Source organism: Bos mutus, chromosome X, assembly GCF_027580195.1.
Source record: "Bos mutus isolate GX-2022 chromosome X, NWIPB_WYAK_1.1, whole genome shotgun sequence".
Taxonomy (NCBI): Eukaryota; Metazoa; Chordata; class Mammalia; order Artiodactyla; family Bovidae; genus Bos; species Bos mutus.
In genome coordinates, this window is record NC_091646.1 from 50,135,568 (window position 1) to 50,163,448 (window position 27,881).

Here is a 27,881-nt window from a genome sequence, read left to right on the forward strand (position 1 = left end):
ACCTATCCAGCAATTCTTTTCCTTGTCTTCCCCACTCCAGATCTTCCCTAGGTTTCCAGATACTTCCTTTCCATCCAAAGCCCAGTTCTGTTTTCTTTACCAAGAGACTTTGATGACCCATGGTAAAGAACTTCAAACCAGAGTCTATGTCCTTAACAATGAAAAACCATTTTCTTGACAGCAAGAAAGTCTCAGTCTTCAAATTTTAGATAATCTCATCTTGTACTCTTTGGAAGGGAGAGCCAAAATTTGCATCCTGTTCTGAGAGCATTTCCTTATACCTAGAATGGTTTTTTAAAAAGCAGTTGCATTTCCTTGTTAAAAAGACCAAATCACTGGGCTTCCATGGTGGCTTAGTGGTTAAGAATCCACTTGCCAATGCAATAGATGAGGGTTCGTTCCCTAATCCAGGAAGATCCCACATGCCTTGGAGCAACTAAACCTGTGCACCACAAGCACAATTGAGCTGTGCTCTGCAGCCTGGGAACCGCAACTACTGAGACTATGTGCCACAACTACCAAAGTCTGAGAGCCCTAGAGCCTGGGTTCCACAGTAGAAGCCACCACAAAGAGAAGCCCGAACACCACGACTAGAGAGTAGCCCCTGATCGCTGAACCTAGAGAAAAGCCCACACGGAAGCAAAAACCCAGCACAGCCAAAAATAAATAAAATCATACATATTTTGACTACTGGGCTGCAGTTCTTATTTTGGCCCAAATAAAGCAATTCACAACTCTCAAGCTGTGCATCTATTTTTAGTTGACATATATTAAAAAGACCAATCATTAACATCTTGCTTTACTTGCAAACAAAACAGTTCTAGCTCATCTGCCCCACAGCACATGTTAATTCTTGAGACTATGGACTATCAACCTTTAGTTCTGAAAACTTAGGCTTTATTTTCTGCCTCAGGCAGAGTAGGAAGTTCAGAACCAGTGAATACAGTCACAAGAATAGCATTTCTTGCCATCTGTATTAGCTTCCTGTTGTTACTGTAACATAGTACTAAAAACTTGGTGGCTAAAAACAACACAAATTTATTATCTTACAGTTTCAGATGTTAGAAATCTGCAATAGGTCCCATAGGCTAAAATCAAGGTTTTGGCAGGACTGGATTCCTTTCTGTAGGTTCTAGTGTGCCTGGTGAATTTAAGGTTCTTTGTTCATCATGAAAGAATTCAGAGACAAGCAGTAGAGGTTAAGAGAATAAAGTGAAAGTTTATTTAAGGAAGGATAGGCTCTTAAGAGGGAGAGCAGTCAGACAGGTGAGGACCTGCTGCCTTGGGTTTCTTTGACAAGTGGGGAAATGAGAGGATTACAACTGAAGGGGTGGAATATTCACTGGGGAAGGAGGAGTTTGGGGGTCTTTGTCCTGGCTTTTCATCCCAGCTCCATTTCCCTGAGGGGAGGAGGGATTTTTGTCCTCGTTTAGCTTAGATCAGAAATACATCTTATCTGCAAGGCTAATCTTACTGTAATGAGAGCATAAGGAGTAAAAATGTTCCATTCAGACTCAGGAGACTCCTGCTTTTCTCCACTTTTCGCTGTCTGCTACTGGAACTCTAATCACCCAAAACGTGTGGTTTCCTGTCAGTCTGAAAATTCCTGCTTTCCTCTGTCTGCCTGTGGATCCTCACTATTTACAAGATGTGTGATTTCCTGCCACCTGCCCCTGCCCCCATTTCTCTGATCATACCTAACTAGCTGCCTGCTGTAACACTAGGAAAGAACCCATTTCCTTGCCTTTTACCAGCTTCTAGAGACTGCCGATATTTCTTGGCTCCTGGCCTTTTTCCTTCACCTACAAAGCCAGGAGTATAGAGCTGTGTTCTCATATCACATCACTCTGACCTCTTCTTCTGCCTCCCTCTTCCACTTTTAAGGATCCTTGTGATTACATTATGACCATCTGCATAATCCAGACTCAGTTCAGTTCAGTCGCTCAGTTGTGTCTGACTCTTTGCGACCACATGAACTGCAGCACCCCAGGCCTCCCTGTCCATCACCAACTCCCAGAGCTTACTCAAACTCATGTCCATTGAGTTGGTGATGCCACCCAACCATCTCATCCTCTGTCCTCCCCTTCTCCTCCTGCCTTCAATCTTTCCCAGCATCAGGGTCTTTTCAATTAAGGCCTTTAAACTAATCAGACTAGATCTGATAGAGTTCCTGATGAACTATGGGCGGAGGTTCATGACATTATACAGGAGACAGGGAGCAAGACCATCCCCAAGAAAAAAAAATGCAAAAAAGCAAAATGGCTGTCTGGGGAGGCCTTACAAATGGCTGTGAAAAGAGGAGAAGCAAAAAGCAAAGGAGAAAAGGAAAGATATACCCATTTGAATGCAGAGTTCCAAAGAATAGCAAGGAGAGATAAGAAAGCCTTCCTCAGCAATCAATGCAAAGAAACAGAGGAAAACAATAGAATGGGAAAGACTAGAGATCTCTTCAAGAAAATTAGAGATACCAAGGGAATGTTTCATGCAAAGATGGGTTCAATAAAGGACAGAAATGATATGGACCTAACAGAAGCAGAAGATATTAAGAAGAGGTGGCAAGAATACACAGAAGAACTGTACAAAAAAGATCTTCATAACCCAGATAATCACAATGGTGTGACCACTCACCTATAGCCAAACATCCTGGAATGTGAAGTCAAGTGGGCCTTAGGAAGTATCACTATGAACAAAGCTAATGGAGGTGATGGAATTCCAGTTGAGTTATTTCAAATCCTAAAAGATGATGCTGTGAAAGAGCTGCACTCAATATGTCAGCAAATTTGGAAAACTCAGCAGTGGCCACAGGACTGGAAAAGGTCAGTTTTCATTCCAATCCCAAAGAAAGGCAATGCCAAAGAATGCTCAGACTACCACACAACTACACTTATCTCACACGCTAGTAAAGTAATGCTCAAAATTCTCCAAGCCAGGCTTCAGCAATATGTGAACCGTGAACTTCCAGATGTTCAAGCTGGTTTTAGAAAAGGCAGAGGAACCAGAGATCAAATTGCCAACATCCACTGGATCATCAAAAAAGCAAGAGAGTTCCAGAAAAACATATACTTCTGCTTCATTGACTCTGCCAAAGCCTTTGACTGTGTGGATCACAATAAACTCTGGAAAATTCTTCAAGAGATGGGAATACCAGACCACCTGACCTGCCTCTTGAGAAATTTGTATGCAGGTCAGGAAGCAACAGTTAGAACTGGACATGGAACAACAGACTGGTTCCAAATAGGAAAAGGAGTACATCAAGGCTGTATATTGTCACCCTGCTTGTTTAACTTCTATGCAGAGTACATCATGAGAAATGCTGGGCTGGAAGAAGCACAAACTGGAATCAAGATTGCTGGGAGAAATATCAATAACCTCAGATATGCAGATGACATCACCCTTATAGCAGAAAGTGAGGAAGAACTAAAGAGCCTCTTGATGCAAGTGAAAAGGGAGAGTGAAAAAAGTTGGTCTAAAAGCTCAACATTCAGAAAACGAAGATCATGGCATCTGGTCCCATCACTTCATGGCAAATAGATGGGGAAACAGTAGAAACAGTGGCTGACTTTATTTTTTTTGGGCTCCAAAATCACTGCAGATGGTGATTGCAGCCATGAAATTAAAAGACGCTTATTCCTTGGAAGGAAAGTTATGAGCAACCTAGACAGCATATTCAAAAGCAGAGACAGACTTTGCCAACAAAGGTCTGTCTAGTCAAGGCTATGGTTTTTCCAGTGGTCATGTATGGATGTGAGAGTTGGACTATAAAGAGGGCTGAGCGCCAAAGAATTGATGCTTTTGAACTGTGGTGTTGGAGAAGACTCTTGAGAGTCCCTTGGACTGCAAGGAGATCCAACCTAGGGGAAATTGGTCCTGGGTATTCATTGGAAGGATTGATGTTAAAGCTGAAACTCCAGTATTTTGGCCACCTGATGCGAAGAGCTAACTCATTTGAAAAGATCCTGATGTTGGGAAAGATTGAAGGCAGGAGAATAGGACGACAGAGGATCAGATGGTTGGATGGCATCACTGACTCAGTGGACGTGGGTTTGGGTAAACTCTTGAAGTTGGTAATGGACAGGGAAGCCTGGCATGCTGCACTTCATGGGGTCACAAAGAATTGGACAGGATTGAGTGACTGAACTGAACTGAACTGAACTGAAGCTAATCCAGACTAATCTTCCTATTTTAAGATCAACTGATTAGCAACCTTAATTCCATCTGCAAACTTAACTCCTCTTTTCCATGTAAAATGGCATATTAACAGGTTCCAGTGATTAGAATGTGAATGTCTTGGGGGGAACATGATACCACCTACCATACCATCACTTGACAATGTTTATTGAACTCTGCCTTAGGGAGTCATTTGGGTGTGGCAGGATTTATTGAGAAAAGATTAAATAAGGAAGGTTTCACAGGCCACAGGAGAGGTAAGAAGATAAAAGGAACTTCTGCTATGAAAATTAGAACACAGTGTGATGTGAATGTTAAGGTATTCAGAGAAGACTTCCTGGAAGAAGCAGAACTTGTGTAATCAGTTTTAAAGAAAAGGCAAGACTGAAATATTGTTTCAATGGCATTTAACCATTGAACTGAGTTCAATGAGTTGAACGTGTTACATACTGTTAAATTAATTAAACAAGCAGGCCATTAGACCGAGGTGGCTCTAATGCTTTCGTGACTTAGGTGAGCAAATCAAAACCTATACCTGTACATGCTTCAGTGTTAAGAAATAGAAACTTAAGGATAACCAATCACAAATAGACAATGAGGCTTTAAGCTGTGGCCAAATAATATCCTTTCTTTGCTTCCATACCTTTTCTATATACGTCATTCCCTTAGTTCCTGTTGGTGGAGTGCTCCTAACCACTTCTGGCTTTGTGCTGCTCTATCCAAATCATTTTTTGCTCAAATAAACTCTTAATATTTTTAATATGCCTGTTTGTCTATAAATAATTCACACTTCTGAGTTCAGCTTTCCAATGCAACAGTTGTAAAAATGAAAGTACACACTGCTATTAAAGAGATGTCTCTGTAACACTTACCAGCTTAAAAAGCAATGTTATAAGGTCACTTGGTGCCTACCACAGTCCTCTGAGGGAAATAGAGAGGACAAGAAAACACAAGAGCCTTGCCATAATCGAGTCGTCAGACCCCTTCCCAGGCCTAGGTCAGCTCCCTATGTTCCTTCTTCCTTGTAGCCACAGGAACACACCTGTTTTCTCTTCTTTTGTTGTTGTCTTCCTAAACCTAGCTGCAGAATGATACATGGTCTCTTCACCTCCCCTACTTGTTTGCTGACATTGAAATCAAGCATAACGTCATTTAATTTTAAGGTTTATCTGCTAACTACCCTGGAGAAACAGAGAATAAAGTTAACAGACATAAGGGAGTGGCAAACCTTCTATAATCTTACAAAGTTCATATAATTATGGCCTTTAAACTATAATTTCTGTTCCCCTTTTCAAAAGTAAAAGGAAGTACCATTGGGTTCAGGGCATCTGCTTATATTTTCTTATGGATCATCATCATCAGAGTAGTAAGCAACTATGGAGTGCATTGTTCTAAATGCTTTATATATTTTAACTCAGAATCTTACAACAAGCCATTTTATGGGAAAGTAAAATGAGGCAGTCTTCAAACCCAGGTAGACTGGCTCTGGAATCCGTGTTTCCAACCATTATACCATACTGCTTCACTGTCTCTTTCTACCACCACCCCACCTTCTGCCTGTCAATGTAGGTTACCGCTTGGACAGTTGCTTCCTGAGGAACCAGAGCACTAAGTTATAGATGAATAAACTGAGTCCTAGAAAAGTTAGACTTTCCAGGGCAGCATTGGTTGTGACTGTGGAGTGGGGAGTTAAATCCAGTTCCATCACAACATGCTATCTTTTTAAAAATAATATTTATGTATTTATTTATTTTTGGTTGCTCTGCGTCTTTGTTGCTGTATGTGGGCTTTTTCTAGTTGTGGTATATGGGCTTCTCATTTCAGTGGTTTCTCTTGTTGCAGAGCACAGGCTCTAGTTTGTGTGGACTCAACAGTTGTGGCTCTAGGGCTTAGTTGCCCCAAGGCATATGGGATCTTCCTGGGCCAGGAATGGAACCTGTGTTCCCTGCACTGGAAGGCAGATTCTTAACCACAGCAGGGAAGTCCTGTACCATGCTATCTTTATGTTCACTTTGTGAAGTCTGGTTCTGATCTAACATAGTGAAAATAATTGATTTCAAATGATTCCACATGCATCAACCCCTTTTATCACTATGGGATGTTTCATTTTTGCACACTTCAGTCAAGGCCAGATTAATACTGTTAGACTCTAAGCTATAAAAGAGAAGGATTCCAATACCATTCTCTATGGATTCGAATTAAAAACCTTTATAAACACTAAAATAAATATAACAAAGTACCAATTTTCCCCATCATGACTACTTAATTTTTTTTCTTTTTGAAACACCAACAATCAAATTCTTAGAAGAATTCTTAAAAACATTTTTCTGGATGTCCCAAGTACATGTTTAAACTGTTAAGTAATTCAGCACTGACCATTACATATTAATTCCTGGGAATTGTATACAAGAGTTATAACTGTGAAAGTAAGTTTAGGACAAACAATAACAGAGACAAGTGATCAGAAAAGAGAGCCAGCAAGTCAGAGAAGGGCTCTGTGTTGGCAGTTTACAAAATCCACCTACGATGGGTGGAATCAACTGTCTACAGGAAATCCTTCAAAAAGACTGAAGCCTATTTACATCAATACCATAACTATGGATAAGTTACTGATGACATTTGAATACTCCCTAGAGGTCTCCAGGAAGAAGCCAATGTCACACTTAGTAATGTCAGTCTATAAGCCTGGGAAATGCAAACATTAAGATAATCTAGTGAAACAAAGAGGGAGGGAAAACATTGTAATATGTAGAACCAAAAGAAGGAAAAATATTCTTAGAGAATTTACAAGAAAGGGAATTTGATGCTAAAAAAGTTTTTAGTATGTTCAGCATTGCCTAAGGAAGAGAGACTTCAGTTTTGGGTCATGAATGTTTTAGTTGGATTAGCTGATATAATCTTATTTTCAGAGGGCCCAACTGATCCTGCTGCTGTAGCTTAATAATATTCCATTAAGATTTGTTCAGATTCTGTGCTCACCAACTTATCAATTGACTTCCTAGCACATTGGGAATGGGGGTCCTCCGGCATGGCCTATATAATCCCTTGGGTTGTACATAAATTATCATCTAAATTATGTCATTCTCCATTGAATCACAAGATCTCAAGATTAGAGGGTACTTCAAAGACATTTAATTAACTATCCATCTGTTGCTGAAATTCCTCCTATAATGGCAAAGTGAAAGTGAAGTCGCTCAGTCATTTCCGAGTCTTTGCAACCCCGTGGACTGTAGCCTACCAGGCTTCTCCGTCCATGGGATTCTCCAGGCAGCAATACTGGAGTGGGTTACCATTTCCTTCTCCAGGGGATCTTCCCAACCCAGGGATCGAACCTGGGTCTCCTGTATTGGAGGCAGACACTTTAACCTCTGAGCCACCAGGGAAGCCCTATAATGGCAAGAGGGTCATTAATTTTTCCTTGAGCATCTCAAGCAACAGGAAATTTACTCTCTCTTTACTTCTTTGAACACCTGTGATAGGAAATTCTGTTTTATATTGAACAAAAGTGTATCATTTTAGAGGCTCCAGTCCTAGCTTGCCTCCTTGTATCCAGCTACAAAACAAACTAAGCCTCCAAAAACAAGAAACCACAGATAAGCTCATGTCCCTGACAAACCTCTCTTCCAGGCCAAACTCTCCAAATTTTAAAAAAGTTCCTAATATAGGGTAGTTTCAAATCATTACAGCATCCTGGTCACCCTCTCATGGACAGGCTTTAATTATTCTTTTAAGCTGTGGTCTTAGACAGGGTCAAGTGTATTTGTAAAATTTGCGAAAGTTAAAATATCTTCATCACAAATCACTAAAATGAGTGTCTCTTTCCATTCCTCCTTCTCCTCTGTCACAATTCCCCTCCTGTCAGGCAATGCTGGAGTGGCCATGTGAATTCTTAAATACAGCAAAGGGGAAGTTGCATTGGTAATGTATTTAGTTTGAACTTAGAAGAATTTCGGAGAAGGCAATGGCACCCCACTCCAGTACTCTTGCCTGGAAAATCCCATGGACGGAGGAGCCTGGTAGGCTGCAGCCCATGGGGTCGCTAGGAGTCGGACACGACTGAGCGACTTCACTTTCACTTTTCATTTACTTTATGTGGTTTACTGATACTTTTGTGTTAAGTCAACTGATTGTCTTAGTGTAGGAATGGTTTCCAGGAATACTCCTAGCACTAACTGTGCTAATTTCACACAGCATTGTGACACTAGGTTGCAGGTGTGTTAGACAGTTAAGAAAGTGTTATATTATTTTATGAGCTTTGTGGTATTGAAGAAATTTTACAGCTTTTTAAAATATAAAATGTGCTATATGCATTGAGCTGTACCCTTACAATGGGGAAATTTTATGGTATGTAAATTATATCTCAAAAAAGTTGCTAAAATGTGCTGTAACTTCCTTTTTTAATTTTAAATAAATATTCACTTTTGTGTCTAAAGTGAAGTAAAGTAAGAATATATAGCCAGGTATCTATAAAAAGCTACACCAAACATCATACTTAAGGGTTAAATGTTGAAAGAATCCCCTTTGAGACTGGGGATTAGACAAAGGAATTGATATTACTACTTTTGTTCAACATTGTGTTAGAAGTTCTAGTAAGATAAGCCAGGAAAAAAAATACAGTGGACTTTTGAACAACATGGGAGTTAGGAATACCGACCCTCCGCCTAGTTGAAAATCTGCATATAGTCAGCCCTCTGTTTAGGGTCTGTGGTACTTCCATATCTGTGGTTCTGCATCTGCAGATTCAACCAACTGGGGATCAAGTAATATTGTAATATTTACTATTTAAGAAAGCCACGTTTAAGTGGACTCATACAGTTCAAACCCATGTTGTTCAAGGGTCAACTGTAAAAGATTTAAAAATCAGAAAGGAAGAAGTAAAATTGTTACTGTACCAAAAAATATGACTGTTTATAGAAAATGTGAAAGACTAAATGCAGGGATATTATTAGAATTAACAAGTGCATTTAGCAACATTGTTGGACACAAAAGTCAATATGTTGCACTTTTATATAATAACCACAGTTTCAAGTAAAAGATATAATTTACATTCTTAGAAAAATGTAAAGTAGCAATAAATGTAGCAAAAAGGTGCAAGAAAGAAGTTGAATCTAAAATTGACATGAAAGTGTAAACGACCAAGAATACCAAATCACTCTTGAAAAACAAGATGGGGAATCTTACCCTATCAAATGTCAAGACTTATTATAAAGTCATAAAAATTAAGGCTATGGTGTGGGGAAAACTAAATAGAGAGTTCAAGAACAAATCCACCTGTATATAGACATTTAATGTATAATAGAACTGATATTTTAGATCAGTGAAGAAAGTGTACTTTTCAAAAATGGTGCTGGAACAATTAGTTTTTCATATAGAAAAATAATTAATTGGACCCCTACTTCACACCATACACACACACAAAAAACCAACTCCAGATGGATTCAAAGCATAAATGTGAAAAGCGAAAATATAAAAGAATACCTTAATGATCTCTGAGTAAGTGAAGGATTTCTAAAAGGATACATAAAATGTATATATCATAAAGGAAAAGATGGTGAATCAGACTATATCAAAATTAAGAATTTCTACTTATCAGAAAACGCTATTAGGAGAGTGAAAACACATGCTATAAGCATGACCAATTAAGGATTGATATCCAATTATAAACAGAACTCTAAGAATCTTTAAGCCATTGAAAAAGAAACCAACAGAAATACAGGCCAGAGGGCAAAGTGGCCAAGATGGCAGAGTAGAAATACTGTGAGCTCACCTCCTCCTGTGGGCACACGAAAATTACAATTATTTACAGGGAACCTATTGATGAGAAAAACAAAAGACTAGCAGAAAAGATCTTCTATTAATACAACTAAAGATATAAAGATAGAATCTTAATGAGGTGGAAAAAAGATGAAACATCAAGAAAAAAGAAAGAGAAGCAAAAGGGAAGAAACAAGTTCATGTATCACCTTTCCAAGAAGGGCCCAAGACAGGTTGAACCTTTTGATTTCCACAACAGTCACGTGGTGTAAGGTGGCAAACAAGGATGCGGAGCCAAGCACGGTGAATCCTACAGAAACACTGAAGAGCTCGGGGAATACAGTGTCTTTCCCATCACATCAAAACTCCTGAAATGAGTGACCACATCCTCTGTAACCACACGACAAAGACTTGGGAATTTACACAGAGAAAAAAGAAAGGAAGGAAGGAAGGAAAGAAAGTAAATAAAAGAAAAGAAAGGTCAAAAAGTAGCAATTTCTTAAAGAAGAAAACTCAAATGGCCAACAATTGAATTAAAAGATGTTCAACTGGGAGTTCCCTGGTGACCTAGTGGTTAGGATTCCAGGCTTTCAGTGATGTGGCCTGAGTTCAATCCCTGTTCAGGGAACTGAGATACTACATACCATGGGAACTACATGTGCCAACATGTATGAATCTCAGAAATAATGTTGAGTGAAAGAAGCAAATCACAGGAGCATATATACATACATACAAACTGCTAGATTCCATTTATTTAAAAGTTCAAAAACAGAGAAAATCTAAACAATATGTTGTTTAGGAATGCATTTAGTTAGTAAAACTATAATGAAAAACGGCAATGATTTCTCCAAATTTCAGGATAGTAGTTACATCTGGGGAAGAAGGGAGACTGTGATCACGGAGGGACGCACAGAGGACTCTAAGATACTGGAAATGAATATTCAATTTTTTAAACCTGGGTAGTGGATACATAGATATTCACTGCTTAAAATTATTTTAAAATTACATATATATGTTTTACACATTCTTCTGCATATATTTCATCATTTTAGAAAAGGATAAATAGCAATGCCCAGAACTGAACACACAACTCTAGCTAATCCATCATACTAGAAGACAATCATCTCCCTCGTTTTAAATACTTTGCTGTTTTTGTTTAGTAACTCAATCATGTCCAACTCTTTCTGACACCATGGACTGTAGCCCAACAGCCTCCTCTGTCCATGGGATTTTCCAGGCAAGAATATTGGAGTGGGTTGCCATTTCCTTCTCCAAGGGATCTTCCTGACCCAAGTGTCAAACCTGGTCTCCACATCTCCTGCACTGGATGTGCATTCTTTACCCCTCAGCCACCAGGGAAGCTCATAAAACCCAGCATTTACTTATGAAAATTAGTTGCATTCATGGAGAAAAATTCAAACTTTATAAACTAGATGTTAAATGTTACTCCTGCTGCTGCTGCTGCTAAGTCGCTTCAGTCGTGTCCGACTCTGTGCGACCCCATAGACGGCAGCCCACCAGGCTCCCCCATCCCTGGGATTCTCCAGGCAAGAACACTGGAGTGAGTTGCCATTTCCTTCATTTTCATAATACCCCCTTACATAACAAATTGTCAGACACATTTGTACATATGGGTGTACTATCTTCTTAAAATATTTTTATAAGTAACCTAAAATCTGATTTGACAAATCATTCAACTGAAAAGTGTTGTACTGATTTTATTATACAGTCTTAACTCAACAGTGGCTTTCAGCTTTATCTATCTATCTAACATAAAAATTCCCAAATATTTTGAGACAAATACTTTGCCTCTATTTTCCTCTGAGCTGAGGTGTACATTTATACCTACTAAATTTTCTTTTATTCTATGTGGCCATTCTTTTCACTTGTCCTTCCAACCAGTCAAGAGCTCTCCAGAACCAGGTCATCTTCCAGGAGAATTGGTAAACTAAGTTTCTGAGCTAGCCAAGCTGAGGTCCAAATTGCAGCCAGCAGAGGCAACAACTCTTCTGAAAACCCAGCTCAAGGCAGCTTCCTTAACATGCTTGTGTTCTGCCCTGTTTTTCCAGAGGTCATCTGTTTATAGCTTCAGCCTAAATTCTTCCTTCTGAGAAACCTTAGCGAATGTCTTATCAAGGAAGACAATGCCTCACATTAGGTCATGTTGGTAAGTTAATGGGAGAGAATATCCTCACCTAAGAAGACTTATTTCCTGAAGGGATAAAACCCCACCAGGGAAAACCCCTGTGGTACTTATAGGTAGGGCTGGTTTACCAAGGCTGATAACATAGTTATGACCAGAGGAGGAAGGTAGAGTGCATTTATTCATTTCTGAAAGCTTTGTGGGTAGATGTGCATCTTTCTGTAATCTGCAATATTAAAGTTTCACAGACTCTGAGCTGAACAGAGGTGCTAACCCTGAAGAACCTCTTCAGAATCCAAGTTGCTGAATCTTCCTTGCTGCCTACAGAGGCTCCAAACCACCTTTTGACAATGGGAAACTGGGTGGTTAATCACTGGTTTTCAGTTTTGTTTCTGGTAAATGATTTTTCACTTTCTGTTAATTACTCTTAGAGTAAGAAGATGTTACGTTTGTTAATATGTGTAGTTACTGTAAAGGGAAAAATTCCATGACAATATTGAGCCTTTCAAGGTCAGTCATCACTGAAAGGTCCAATCCTAGGATTGCATATATATGCTTAATATACTTTTCTGTGTATGACGTATTTCAGTATTTTAGAAACCAGTCCAACTCCAGAAATTGATTGATAAAGAGACAAGAATATAAACCACAAGTATTTGGAATGTCAATCTGTTTTCTTTTTTTTCTCTTTTTCTTTTCCATTTTACTTCTAACTATTGCTATGGAGCACTCATTTCTCTCCATTCTTTCTATCCTGCTCACACCAAGAAATCATAAAATCATTGAATGTTTGAGGTAGAAGTGATCTTAGAGATTATGGCGTAGCACTGTCCACTAGAAATATAATGTGAAGTCACATATGTAATTTCAAAATTGTCTAATACCTATGTTTGGATGTGAGAGTTGGACTATAAAGAGGGCTGAGTGCAGAAGAATTGATGCTTTTGAACTGTGGTGTTGGAGAAGACTCTTGAGAGTCCCTTGGACTGCAAGGAGATCCAACCAGTCCATCCTAGGGGAAATCCATCCTGGGTGTTCATTAGAAGGACTGATGTTGAAGCTGAAACTCCAGTATTTTGGCCACCTGATGTGAAGAGCTGACTCATTTGAAAAGACCCTGGTGCTGGGAAAGATTGAAGGCAGGAGGAGAAGGGGATGACAGAGGATGAAATGGTTGGATGGCATCACCGATTCAATGGACATGGGTTTGTATAAACTCCGGGAGTTGGTGATGGACAGGGAGGCCTGGCGTGCTGTGGTTCATGGGGTCGCAAAGAGTCAGACACGACTGAGCGACAGAACTGAATTGAATACCTATGTTGAAAAAGGTAAGGAGAAAATGGTGAAATGAATGTCCAGTAAAATATCTTGTTTAACCCAGTGTATTTAAAATGTTATCCTTTAAACATGTAATCAATATGAAAATATTAATGAGATAATTTATATTATTTTATTTTTACTGTTTTTGAAATCCAATGTGCATTTTATACTTATAGCACATCTCAATTAAAACTAGACATATTTCATGTTCTTAGTTGCCACATGTGGTTAGTGGCTATGGCTTTAGGTAGTGCAGAAAGAAACCAACTCTTTGATTTTACAAGGGAAAATAAGACCCAGATGTCACACAGGTTGGTTGCAGAGCCATCACTCAATTCCAGCTCCCCAGTGTTCAAGCCACAACTCCTTTACCACACTACATGTATACAGTCCCCTTCTCCTAACACACTCTCTAACTGAACTCTAGCTTCATTTCTGCTATTAACTGAATGACCAAGATCAAATTACTTATCTTCTCTAGACTTCAGGTCACCTGTGTTGTAGCTGGGGGAGGATTAATGAAAACTAGATTACATATAAATATGAGTGTTTCTAGCTCTAAAATCCTCTTTTTATAATCCCTCTCTTAGGTGATGATTTAAATATCTTTCCACCTTGCACCAATCTTTCCAGAGGGCTCAGACTTCTTCTTATCTCTGACATGTACTTCTTTGCTATTTTTTTTAATGAAAAATAAATTACCCCCAAAATACTTTTGCTCCTCCTTCCTGCCAGGTCTTCTACTTGACTTTCTTTTCCATTTATAGTGGAGGAAATTATAGTCTATGTGGGGAAGGGAATGGAATTCCTTACAGATGTCACTGTATTTCATAATTCATCTTTCTTGCAGTTGATTATTTAGCTGACACAGTGTTCTTTGCCTCTGTGTCCCTGTCAGATTCTGAAATATTTTTGGTCTCCCTAAATAAGGTTCTCTACCTTGTCTTCTAAACCCCTGAATTATCTGTGGCTTTCACCTCTCTTTTTCCATTAAGGTCAAAGATCTCTGGAAGACACACAACTCTGGAAAGGGTGTGTGGGCAAAGAATGCAGAAATAAATTGAGTGGAAAAGCCAGTCTGGTGATGACACAGCCAGAATTTATTGAGCTTATACAATGCACCAAGCATTGTATTAATCACTTCACATGTATTATTTCATGTAACATTCAAAGCATTGCTGTGGTGTAGATATTGTTATTATCCTCATTTTGTAAGTGAAGAAATTGAAGTTCAGAAAAGTTAAATCACAGATCTAAGATTACAGAACTAGAAAGTGATGGAACTAGAATTTGAGCCCAGGGAGTTTGACTCCAAAATCATGCTTCAAATCACTATGTTATGATGCTACAGGTATGTGACTGGTCCAGATCTAGGGAATCTGAATGGGTCATATTCTAGACTAAAGGCCCTCTACCCATAGGGCTGAGATGACTCTGGACCATCCTAGGGCCATAGATATATATTAGAGGTATGTATTCCAGTGCCCCTAGAGTCCTGATCAATTACAGACTTTGTTTTCCAAAGCAATGGGGAGTAGGTTCCAAATTTCTCTCTTTGCCAATGGAGACAGATCTTGGGACAGACAAAGTCTTAAGCGCTCAAATGAGTCCACAGCAATGATAGGTTAATTTGAAGAAAAGAATAACAATCTAAAAACAGGGAAGTGTACGTCAGGGTATAATTAAAGAGGCAGGCCCATCTGGAATGGTTTATTCCCTTCAGATGGGTATTGTTACAGATGTTGAATTTATTCTTTCTTTAGAAATCCATTTATTCACTTATTGCCATCTTTTAGGTGCAATAGTTTGAATGATCTGGTCCAGGAGTTGGCAAATGTTTTCTGTAAAAGGCTAGATTGTACAATTTTAGGCTTTGTGGGCCATATGTTCTCTGTCACAATTTCTCAAGACTTACTTTGAATCACAAAAGCAGTTATAAACAATACAGAAATAAGTAGGTGTGGCTAAGTTCCAATACCATTGTATTTATAGATACTGGAATTTGAATTTCATATAATTTTCGCATGTCATGAAATATATTCTTCTTTTGATTTTTCCAACCATTTAAAAATGGGAAAAAATATAAAACCCATTCTTTAGCCTGTAGGCTGTACAAAACAGGTGGTGAGCTAGATTTGGCCTATGAGCCTTGATTGGCTGACCTTGGTGATTAGCATCATTAGTGCATGTCTTAAAGTCCTGACTCACTCTGAGATTAAGTTTACTCATTTAAAATGAAAACAGATATAGGATTTCCCTGATGGTCCAGTGGCTAGGAATCTGCACTTTCACTGCAGAGGGTACAGGTTAGATCCCTGGTCAGGGAACTAAGATTCCACATGCCTTGCAGTGCACCCCCTCTGCCAAAAAAAGAAAACATACAAACACAAAATAGCCAAATGGTGAAACTATTCTTTACCCCTTATCTACTCCTTCCCTAAATTTCACTTTATTCCTTGCTTCATTTTTCTTCCTCTAGGTTGCTTGGTTGGGGCTGAATGTTTTCCTGTTCGTGCATGCCTTCCTGTCATTTGAGAAGGCCACCAAGTACTACTACACAAGACAAATACTGGGGGTGAGTATCACAGTTGTGATGTGGGGAATCTCTCTGTTTTTTCTTGTCTATGACTCTGCTCCTTTGTGACCCAATGCCCTCATTTCCCGTAGAGTTAGGGTCACCAGAAAAAACTTCAGGCTACCCAGGTAAATTTGAATTCCAGAAAAATAACGAATCTTTTTTATTTATTTTACTTATTTATTTTTGGCTGTGCTGCGTTTTCACTGCTATGCGGGCCTTTTCTCTAGTTGTGTTGAGCCAGGGCTACTCTTCTTTGCAGTGCCCAGGCTTCTCACTATGGCGGCTTCTCTTGTTGTGGAGCACGGGCTCTAGGGCATCTGGGCTTCAGTAGTTGTAGCTCCCAGGCTCTAGAGCACATGCTAAATAGATGTGGCCACTTAGTTGCTCCACCACACGTGGGATCTTCCCGGACCAGGGATTGAACAGGTGCCCCTTGCATTGCAAGGCGAATTCTTAACCACTAGACCACCAGGGAAGCACCAAATCTTTTTTTTTTTTTTAGTTAGTATTTATTTATTTGGCTGTGTCAGGCATTAGTTGCGGCATGAGAGATCTCTCCTTGTGGCTCTGCAGTGCACGGACTCTCTAGTTGCACCTGGGCTCAGTAGCTGTGGCGGGTGGGTTTAGTTGCTGCATGGCAGGTGGGATCCCAGTTCCCTCATCAGGGATTGAACTGGTGCACCCCACTCATTGCAAAGTGGACTCTCAACCACTGGATCACCAGGGAAGTCCCAACAAGTATTTTTTGGGGGGTATCATTTATTCCAAATATTGCATGAGACAGGGGCATATCAGAAAATGATTCATTTTTTAAAGTTCAAATTTAGCTGAGCATCCTATATTTTTGTTTGCTAATCTGACAGCCTTATCCTAGGCACACTCCATGGCTCCAATAATGAAAACACACATTAAAGAAATATTGAGTAATTTTCGAACCGGTTTCCATAGAAAGCCAGGTGTCCCTGCAGAGTGTGAGGGGAAAGCTAACAGGACAGTGTCCCTACATCAACCAAAGCAGCATTTATCTGTCTTGTGGGTTCCTGCTTATGATTTTAAGAAAGAGTTTGGCTGAAAACAAATGAATGAACAACTTGAAAACCATTGCTGTGGACTGATCTCACAGAAAAATACTTATCAAACAAGAGGGATACTTGGTGTGGTGAGTTTTGTGGAGTGGGTGGTGTTGCCAAATTCAAGGCCTGTAGAATGATGGGGTCAAGTCAGAGTAACAGGATGGAGAAGCCTGGGGAAGGAGCAGATTATAAGGACAGGAGAGGAAGGGTGAGGTGGGTATGGCACGTTGGCATGGAAGTGAACAAGAAGAAGCTTGGAGATGAGAATGGTTCTCTCACAGGCTCGTCAATCTGGCCACTGCCTGGTTAAAGAAACAAATTGACTGCTAACTTTTGTCAGTTATTCAGTAACATGTAAGGATTTGAAGAAGTCACTTTCATCTTGATGAAGAAGTCACTTTCTTTAGTTTTCCAGGAAGACTCACCCAGTGTACATGTTTAAAGACAGCTTGTCCTTTTGAAAAATCCTTCTTGTCTCTTCATAATCGAACGATTCGTGTTGAGATCACAACTCATTTGAATGTTTTGTTCAGACTTATTTCACCCTGCTGTTTTCCATTTTAAATGTTGGTCCTTGATCCTTCTTTGGAAACTATAGCTCCAAAGAAAGTGTTAATTTGTTTAAAAAATAGTTTTTTACTAAGAGAATGATGTAATAAATGTGACTAACTATTAACAGAATTGCTTTATGATCAAAAAGTCAGCAGCAGAAAAATGAATCATGCTGATATCCTGTGGACATTTCATTTTGTAAAATCCTTTCTATAAAAAATTAACTAGAAATGATGCTGCTTTCAAGGAGATCAAATGATATAGAAGTGTTAGAATAAAATGCGAAAATCACTCTCCCATCACATTCTGTGGAGATAACCTTTGTTAATGGTTCGACTTGTGTGTCTCTAAAGACAAACTGACGTATACTCACAAATGCATCAGACGTATAGGTTTTGTTTTTGAGATAGGTAATATTTTTATTCACTTATTCCATATAAACAGTAAAACTTGTTCTTTTTGGTGTATGCTTCTATGAGTTTTGATAAACACATTCAATAGAACACTTTAAAAAAATTAACCAAAGAAAAATAAAGGATCACATTGTAGATATTGGCTGGAAATTTCTTCTTACACTTAGTGTATCTCAGATATCTCTCCATGTAAGTACATAACCAGTGATGTGCTGGAACTAGCTCATGCCAGTATGCAGTTGCCAGTTGTGCATCTCTTCCCAACCCTATATCCAGTGTTGTTTAATGACATAAGCTTGGTATCTTGAAGTCTGCCATGGTGGGAGTATTTACAACAGGTAAATTGACAAACACTGGAAATCAAGAATCTCCCTTCCCCTGAAAACTGGTTGTGAAGCATTTACCAGCCTTACACCATTGCATATAGATAACGCTCATTCTTTTAAGAGAATAACAGTTCATGGCATTGAGGCACCATAATTTATTTAATCACTCCCAAGGGTATGTCTTAAATTTATGCTTCCTTTAGGAAAATACAGAGTTATTTTATTCAGAGGAATGAGTTTAAATCCATAGTCAATGAGGCGTTAATGACAGCTGCAATTGAATTAAAACATCAGTTATTGTTAGTGTTGAAAAGTGAACATAAATTGGTGTATTTCAATGTGCTGCTATGGGGAAAAAAAGATTTGCTCTGAAAAAAATTCATCCCATACAGATATCCTCAACAGAATATGAAGCTGTGAAATTGTAGTCCTATATTTTTTAATTTACTTGTCAATTTCAGCTTTAAGGAACCTCTGTGATTCAAATAAGCAAGCAGTGGGAACTAACGTGGAAATGCAGGATCTCTGAGATGAGCAGAGGAAATTTACTCAGAAACAGAACAGGCTATCTCTACCAAAAACAGTTGGGATGTGACTCAGCAGAAGGAGAAAACACAGGTCATGTGGAAGAGTCAGAAATGGAAAACAGTAGGGCAGCTCGTGTTTACTGTACTGCCAGACATTGTAAGCCCTTATGGATGTAGGCAGATCTTGACCTGGCTTATTAAGCCAGTGTCACGTTGTCTGGGTTTAGGTTGTGTGGAAAAATAGTCTTTGTGCCAAAAAGATTATTACAAAAAGGTGGGTGGTGGTGATGATTTAGTTGCTCAGTCATGTCTGACACTTGTGACCCCATGGACTATAGCCCACCAGGCCCCTCTGTCCATGGAATTTTCCAGGCAAAAATACTGGAGTGTGTTGCCATTACCTACTCCAGGGGATCTTCCTGATCCAAAGTCAGTGACAAATTGTTTATTGTAAAAACCAATTGCATAACTAGGGGGGGGTTCTTTTTCAATACCATGGATTACTTTGTCTAGTGAAGCCTACCTACCAACTCCCTTTCATAATAATATTTTTAAACATAGTCAATAAAATACATGGGATTATAATAGAAACCAATTATATTAAAATATAATCAAAATATACAATAAAACAAATTTGTGATAGAGTGATGTATCTATCTACTTCTTTAGTTGTTGTTATTTAGTCTCTAAGTCATGTCTAACTCTTTGACACTCCATGGACTGTAGCCTGCCAGGCTTCTCTGTCCTTGGGATTCTCCAGGCAAGAATACTGGACTGGGTTGCCATTTCCTTCTCCAAGAAAAAGGCAAAGAAATTGTTAACTCTGCCTCATCTTCTTCCTTTTAGCAAGTCATTGACAGGCACAAATGTAAGGCTGGCAAGTCAGATGAAGTACAACAAAAATTGTCGGGCTGCTGCCACCACCTTTGTTGCTGCTGTGAAATTGTCATACTACATTGTATGCAGTCCCAAGTACATGGAACTGACTCAGAGACCACTTGTATAGTTGAGGAGAGAAATCGAAATTAGCTACCACAGAGTTGAACATATTCTATCCAGTCTATACCTAATCAAGCCTGTTTCTTGGCTCAATACTTTGAAGCACTGATTCCTTGTCTCCTTTTCTGGCAGCTTCTACTATTAGATCAGATGTGGTCCACTGGAGAAAGGAATGGCAAACCACTTCAGTATTCTTGCCTTGAGAACCCCATGAACAGTATGAAAAGGCAAAAGGATGGGACACTGAAAGATGAACTCCCCAGGTTGGTAGATGCCCAATATGCTACTGGAGATCAGTGGAGAAATAACTCCAGAAAGAATGAAGAGATGGAGCCAAAGCAAAAACAACACCCAGTTGTGGATATGACTGGTGATAGAAGAAAGGTCTGATGCTGTAAAGAGCAATATTGCATAGGAACCTGGAATGTTAGGTCCATGAATCAAGGCAAATTGGAAGTGGTCAAACAGGAGATGGCAAGAATGAACATCGACATTATAGGAATCAGCGAACTAAAATGGACTGGAGTGGGTGAATTTAACTCAGATGACCATTATATCTACTACTGCGGGCAGGAATCCCTTATAAGAAATTGAGTAGCCATCACAGTCAACAAAAGAGTCCAAAATGCAGTACTTGGAGGCAATCTCAAAAACGACAGAATGATCTCTGTTCATTTCCAAGGCAAACCATTAAATATCATGGTAATCAAAGTCTATGCCCCAACCAGTAATGCTGAAGAAGCTGAAGTTGAATGGTTCTATGAAGACCTACAAGACCTTTTAGAACTAACACACAAAAGGATGTCCTTTTTATTATAGGGGACTTGAATGCAAAAGTAGGAAGTCAAGAAACACCTGGAGTAACAGGCAAATTTGGCCTTGGAGTACAGAATGAAGCAGAGCAAAGGCTAATAGAGTTCTGCCAAGAGAATGCACTGGTCATAGCAAACACCCTCTTCCAACAACACAAGAGAAGACTCTATGCATGGACATCACCAGATGGTCGACACCAAAATCAGATTGATTATATTCTTTGCAGCCAAAGATGTAGAAGCTTTATACAGTCAGCAAAACAAGACCAGGAGCTGACTGTGGCTCAGATCATGAACTCCTTATTGCCAAATTCTGACTTAAATTGAAGAAAGTGGTGAAAACCACTAGACTATTCAAGTATGACCTAAATCAAATCCCTTATGATTATACAGTAGAAGTGAGAAATAGATTCTGATAGATGAGTACCTGATGAACTATGGATGGAGGTTCGTGATATTGTACAGGAGACAGGGAGCAAGATCATCCCCAAGAAAAAGAAATGCAAAAAAAGCAAAATGGCTGTCTATGGAGGCCTTACAAATAGCTGTGAATAGAAGAGAAGTGAAAAGCAAAGGAGAAAAGGAAAGATATACCCATTTGAATGCAGAGTTCCAAAGAATAGCAAGGAGAGATAAGAAAGCCTTCCTCAGTGATCAGTGCAAATAAATAGAGGAAAACAATAGAATGGGAAAGACTAGAGATCTCTTCAAGAAAATCAGAGATACCAAGGGAACATTTCACACAAAGATGGGCTCAATAAAGGACAGAAATGGTAGGGACCTAACCAAAGCAGAAGATATTAAGAAGAGATGGCAAGAATACACGGAAGAACTGTACAGAAAGATTCTTCATGATGCAGATAATCACAATGGTGTGATCACTCACCTAGAGCCAGACATCCTGGAATGTGAAGTCAAGTGGGCCTTAGGAAGCATCACACCAAACAAAGCTAGTGGAGGTGATGGAATTCCAGTTGAGCTATTTCAAATCCTGAAAGATGATGCTGTGAAAGTGCTGCACTCAATATACCAGCAAATTTAGAAAATTCAGCAGTGGCCACAGGACTGGAAAAGGTCAGTTTTCATTCCAATCCCAAAGAAAGGCAATGCCAAAGAATGCTCAAACTACCGCACAATTGCACTCTTCTCACATGCTAGCAAAATAATGCTCAAAATTCTCCAAGCCAGGCTTTAGCAATACGTGAATGATGAATTTCCAGGTGTCCAAGCTGGTTTAAGGAAAGGCAGAGGAACCAGAGATCAAATTGCCAACATCCACTGGATCATCAAAAAAGCAAGAGAGTTCAGGAAAAACATCTATTTCTGCTTTATTGACTATGCCAAAGCCTTTGACTGTGTGGATCACAATAAACTGTGGAAAATTCTTCAAGAGATGGGAATACCAGACCACCTGACCTGCCTCTTCAGAAACCTGTATGCAGGTCAGGAAGCAACAGTTAGAACTGGACATGGAACAACAGACTGGTTCCAAATAGAAAAAGGAGTACATCAAGGCTGTATATTTAACTGCTTATTTCATGAGAAACTCTGGGCTGCAAGAAGCACAAGCTGGACTCAAGATAGCCAGGAGAAATATCAATAACCTCAGATATGCAGATGACACCACCCTTATGGCAGAAAGTGAAGAGGAACTAAAGAGCCTCTTGATGAAAGTGAAAGTGGAGAGTGAAAAAGCTGGCTTAAAGCTCAACATTCAGAAAACAAAGATCATGGCATCTGGTCCCATCACTTCATGGCAAATAGATGGGGAAACAGTGGGAACAGTGGCTGACTTTATTTTTCTGGGCTCCAAAATCACTGCAGATGGTGATTGCAGCCATGAAATTAAAAGATGCTTACTCCTTGGAAGGAAAGTTATGACCAACCTAGATAGCATATTGAAAAGCAGAGACATGACTTTGCCAACAAAGGTCCATCTAGTCAAGGCTATGGTTTTTCCAGTGGTCATGTATGGATGTGAGAGTTGGACTATAAAGAGGGCTGAGCGCCAAAGAATTGATGCTTTTGAACTGTGGTGTTGGAAAAGACTCTTGAGAGTCCCTTGGACTGCAAGGAGATCCAACCAGTTCATCCTAGGGGTAATTGGTCTTGGGTGTTCATTGGAAGCACTGTTGTTAAAGCTGAAACTCCAATACTTTGGCCACCTGATGTGAAGAACTGACTCACCTGAAAAGACCCTCATGTTGGGGAAGATTGAGGGCAGGAGGAGAAGGGGACGACAGAGAATCAGATGGTTGGATGGCATCACCAACTCAATGGACATGGGTTTGGGTGGACTCCGGGAGTTGGTGATGGACAGGGCTGCCATCTATGGGGTCTCACAGAGTCGGACATGTCTGAAGTGACTTAGCAGCAGCAGGGAGGTCTGGCGTGCTGCGGTTCATGGGGTCACAAAGAGTTGGACATGACTGAGTGACTGAAATGAACTGAACTGAAATGAACTGATGTATGCTACCTGACCACCCAAGGAAATAATTTTGAAATTCTGTTCTTAGAAGTTCTCCCTTCTCAAATCTCTACCTAAGTTTAAATTTTTACTCTGAGGAGTTTCTTTGTTTTGTTTTTTTCAATTATTTAAAGGATCTTAAATATAAACAGTTAATTTTTTATTTTTTTATTACATGATTATTACATACTTATAACTGCAACATTAGAAAGTATAGAAAAGAGAAAAATAGTCACTATAATTATAACTCAAATAATTAAGCTATATTTAAAATGCAATATATATATTCAAGATTGTTTTACAAATGATGAACTAAATTCATAATCGACTGTATTAAGCAAAAATCCTGAATGCAAAGTGTTACATTCATAGAATTTATTTGTCAAATCATTAAATCCTGTTCTCTTTCATATTGATAAATGTATAGTCAAACATTTCCAAACCACTGTCAAGAGATTTCTCAATTCAATATTAAGTTCAGCAAATTTTCTGTCATTTGTAAACAGAGAGTTTGGACTCATTGTCCGGGTCTCAGACAAGTGGACCAGGCCCGTGCTCACCTGTTAGATGAAGAGATGAAGCAGCTGATGGTTTCTTCTCTCCTCTGTTTTAGTCAGCGCTGGCCTGGGCCCGAGCCTCTGCTCGCTGCTTGAATTTTAACAGCATGCTGATCCTTCTTCCCGTGTGTCGAAATTTGCTGTCTTTCCTGAGAGGCACCTGCTCAGTGAGTCCTAACCACTTGTAGGTCATTTTTCACATTAAAGACAAAAGACTCTGTACATCTCAGTAGGACAGCTCAACACCAGGCCCCTAGGAATGGAAGCCAGAGATCTCCTTTGGGGGGTGAGGCTAGGGGGTGAGCAACAGTGGGTGGGTATTGGCATTCTTTATGTAAGACATGTTGGTTATATATTGAAGTGAAAGTGTTAGTTGCTCTGGTGTGTCCAACTCTTTGTGATACCACGGACTGTAGGCTGCCAGGCTCCGCTGTCCTTGGAATTCCCCAGGCAAGAATACTGGAGTGGGTAGCCATTTCTTTCTCCAGGGTACCTTCCCAACCCAGGGATTGAACCTATGTCTCCTGCATTACAGGCAGATTCTTTACCATCTGAGCCACCAGGGAAGCCCATATAGTGAACTTCATAAAGCTTCCTGGAGACACCTGACCATGATCATTTCACATTTGTAGTTTTATAGGAGTACCCTGAGAAAGCAACTGGATCACAACCTCGCCTTCCACAAACTGGTGGGATATATGATCTGCCTACACACAGGTAACTGGGGGAATGGATGAACCTGCAGGCTTCCAGACATTCAGAATCTTGTTTCATTCATCCATGTGTATAAACATTCAAAATATATTTGTTGAACACCTGGCACTATTTGCCAGGCACCATTTTAGACCTGCTTTCATGGAATTTACATTCTATTCCTTTGGGAGTGAATATTAAAAAAAAAATTCTTAATTCTCTCTGTAATCATTATTAGGCACTTTATGTGGACTCACCATTCTGCTTGGTACCACATGTAGGATTTTCCCTTTCTAGTGAGGCATGCCTGCCATGATGTTTCTGAGACAACTTTCACATTCCTTTCCATCTTTCCATTTAGCTATTCACATCATTGCACACCTGTTTAACCTTGAACGATATAGCAGAAGCAGACAGGCCACAGATGGATCCCTTGCTTCCATTCTCTCCAACCTACCTCATCAGGAGAATTATTCATGGCTAAATCCCATCCAGTCCCCAAACACAGTGAGCTGATTCAAGGGAAAAGCATCTGGGATCTGAACATGAGCAGGAAGGTCATGGTGTCCTTGGTGGACATTGTGTCTGGCTGAAATTTCTCCTTTCATAGACAGTGGTGTATGTGATATTCACCAGCATCGCTGGTCTCACTGGAGTGATCATCACAGTGGCTCTGGTTCTCATGGTGACTTCAGCTATGGAATTTATCCGGAGGAGTTATTTTGAGGTCTTCTGGTATACACACCACATTTTTATCATCTACTTCATTGGCTTAGGAATTCATGGTCTTGGGTAAGGTCCTCAAACTCCCATTTTTCATGCCCCAATTCCTGATCTTGTATAATTCTTTGCCACATATTGTCCATTTTTTCTGCCTCAGTGGAATTGTCTGGGGTCAAACAGAAGAGAGCATGTTTGAGAATCATCCTCACAAGTGTGCAGAGTTTTTTGACAAGTGGGATGATCCTGCCTCCTACTGCAAGCCTCCCCAATTTGAAGGGCTCCCTGCTGAGGTACGACCAGGACAAGGATAATAGACTCTTGCTAGGAGATGTTATTGTCATTGTTGTTATTATCACTCTTCTTATAATCATTTTTAGTTCAGCCTGGTGCTGACTCCTATGGAGGACATATGCTGTAGGTTATTCATCTTATGGCTGAATGCTTGTAATTTTTGACCAGAATCTCCCAATTTCCCTCACCTTCCAGCTCTCCCTTACTACTTTGTTTTTGAGTTCAACTTTTTTTTTAAATTGAAGTATAATTGACTTACAGTATATATTAGTTTCAAGTGTACAACAGAGTGATTTGGTATTTTAATATATTACAAAAATGATCACTGTAATCAGATGCCATCTGTCACCATAGAGAGTTATTAAAATATTATTGACTATATTCCACATGCTGTACATTACATCTCTGTGACTTATTTTATAACAGAAAGTTTGTACCTTTTAATCTCCTCACCTGTGTTATGCATTCCACCCCATACCCCTTCTGGCATCACCAATCTCTTCTCTGTATCAATGATTCTGTTTCTGTTTTGTTTGTTCATTTGTTTTGCTTTTTAGATCCCATATGTAAGTGAAATCATGTGGTATTTGTCTTTCTCTGACTTATTTAACTTTGCATAATACCCTCAGGTCCATCCATGTTGTTGCAGATGGCAAGATTTCACTCTTTTTTTTATGGTCGAGTAATAATATGTATTATATATATATAATATATATATGACATCCATTATATATGCACATATAAAATCACATCTTCTTTATCTATTCATCTATCAATGGACACTTAGGTTGCTTCCATATCTTGGTTATTTTAAATAATGATGCAGTAGATCTTTTCCAGTTAGTGTTTTTTGGTTACTTTGGAAAGATACAATTGACCCTTGAACAACAGAGGAGTTAGGAGTGACAATCCTTGAGAAGTAAAAAATCTGTGTATAACTTTACATTTGGCCTTTTGCATCCACAGTTTGGCTTTAGTAGACTCAACCAACCACAGATCTTGTAGTACTGTAGTATGTATTTATTGAAAAATCTGCATATAAATGGACATGTGCAGTTCAAACTCATGTTGTTCAAGGGTCAAGTGTACCCAGAAGTGGAGTTGCTAGCTCCTATGATAGTTCTATTTTTAATTTTTTGAGGAACTGCCATACTGTTTTACTAATGGCTGCACCAATTTATACTCCCTCCAACAGTGTGTAAGGATTCTCTTTCTTCCACATTCTTACCAACACTTGTTATTTGTTGTCTTTTAAATAATGGACATTGTGACAAGTGTGAGGTAATATTTCATTATGGTTTTGATTTGCATTTCCCTGATAATTTAGTGACATTTTGTATTCTTTCATGTGTCTGTTAGCCATCTGTATGTCTTTTTAAAAAAAAATGTCTATTCAGGTTCTCTGCCCATTTTTAAATTGGGTTGTTTGTTTGATGTTGAATTATATGAATTCTTTGCATAGATTGGATATTAACCCTTTGTTGGATATATCATTTGCAAGTATCTTCTCCTATTCTATAGGCTATCCTTTCATTTTGTTGATAGTTTCTTTCACTGTGTGAGTTTTTTATTTGATATAGTCCTATTTGTTTATTTTTGCCTTTGTTTCTCTTGACTGAGGAGACATATTAAAAAACTATTGAATGACTAAGACTGATGTCAAAGAGCGTGCTGTGTACTTTCTTCTATGAATTTTATGGTTTCAAGTTTTACATTAAAGTCTTTAATTCATCATCATTTGAGTTTATTTTTGTTTATAGTGTAAGAGAGTAGTCCAATTTGATTCTTTTGCATGTAGCTGTTCAGTTTTCCCAACACCATTTATTGGAGAGGGTATCTTTTCCCCATAATATTTCCCCATAATCTTGCTGCCTCTGTCATAGATTAATTGATCATTTAACTGTGGATTTATTTCTGGGCTCTCTATTCTGCTCCATTGACCTATATGTGTTTATGTGCCAGTATCATACTGTTTTGATTACTGTAGGTTTGTAGTATAGTTTGAAACACAGGAGCTCAAGCTTTGCTCTTCTTTCTCAAGACTGTTTTGGTTATCTAGGATCTTTTGTGTTTCCACACATATTTTAGAATTATTTGTTCTAGTTCTGCAAAAAATGCCATTAGTACTTTGGAAGGGATTGCACTGCATCTGTAGATTGCCTTGGGCAGTATGGTCATTTTAGCAATAATAATTCTTCCAATCCATGAGCACAGTATATCACCCCATGTATTGTATCCTCTTCAATTTCTTTCATCAATATCTTATAGTTTTCCAAGTATAGATTTTTTTTTTTTTTTACCTCTTTGGTTAGGTTTATTCCTAGTGTTTTATTCTTTTTGATACCATTGTAAGTAGGATTGCTTTCTTCATTTCTGTCTCTGATAGTTCATTTTTAATGTATGGAAACACAGCAGTTCTGTTGTGTTAACAGAACACATAATTAACATGTTAGTTAACATGTTGTTGTTTATTCACTAAATTGTGT

General features: G+C 39.0%; 1 protein-coding gene and 2 non-coding genes across 5 annotated transcripts in view; 2 read left to right on the forward strand and 1 right to left on the reverse strand.

The window, feature by feature from the left end:
* Positions 1-7,478: 7,478 nt before the first annotated feature.
* On the reverse strand, positions 7,479-7,550 carry TRNAW-CCA (transfer RNA tryptophan (anticodon CCA)). Its single transcript has one exon. It is a non-coding gene; the product is annotated as a tRNA-Trp (tRNA).
* Positions 7,551-12,396: 4,846 nt separating this feature from the next.
* NOX1 (NADPH oxidase 1) overlaps positions 12,397-27,881 on the forward strand; it is a 36,233-nt gene continuing 20,748 nt past the window's right edge. The window contains exons 1-7 of one of the 3 annotated variants that reach the window (XM_005901012.2): positions 12,397-12,459; positions 15,864-15,959; positions 23,745-23,855; positions 24,321-24,405; positions 24,743-24,888; positions 24,992-25,173; positions 25,262-25,394. In XM_005901012.2, the coding sequence (XP_005901074.1) occupies positions 12,415-12,459; positions 15,864-15,959; positions 23,745-23,855; positions 24,321-24,405; positions 24,743-24,888; positions 24,992-25,173; positions 25,262-25,394 (798 nt within the window). In that variant the 5' untranslated portion in view covers positions 12,397-12,414. The remainder of the gene's footprint in view (positions 12,460-15,863; positions 15,960-23,744; positions 23,856-24,320; positions 24,406-24,742; positions 24,889-24,991; positions 25,174-25,261; positions 25,395-27,881) is intronic. The other 2 variants (XM_005901014.2, XM_005901013.2) reach the window with 2 other exon arrangements.
* On the forward strand, positions 15,639-15,711 carry TRNAE-UUC (transfer RNA glutamic acid (anticodon UUC)). Its single transcript has one exon. It is a non-coding gene; the product is annotated as a tRNA-Glu (tRNA).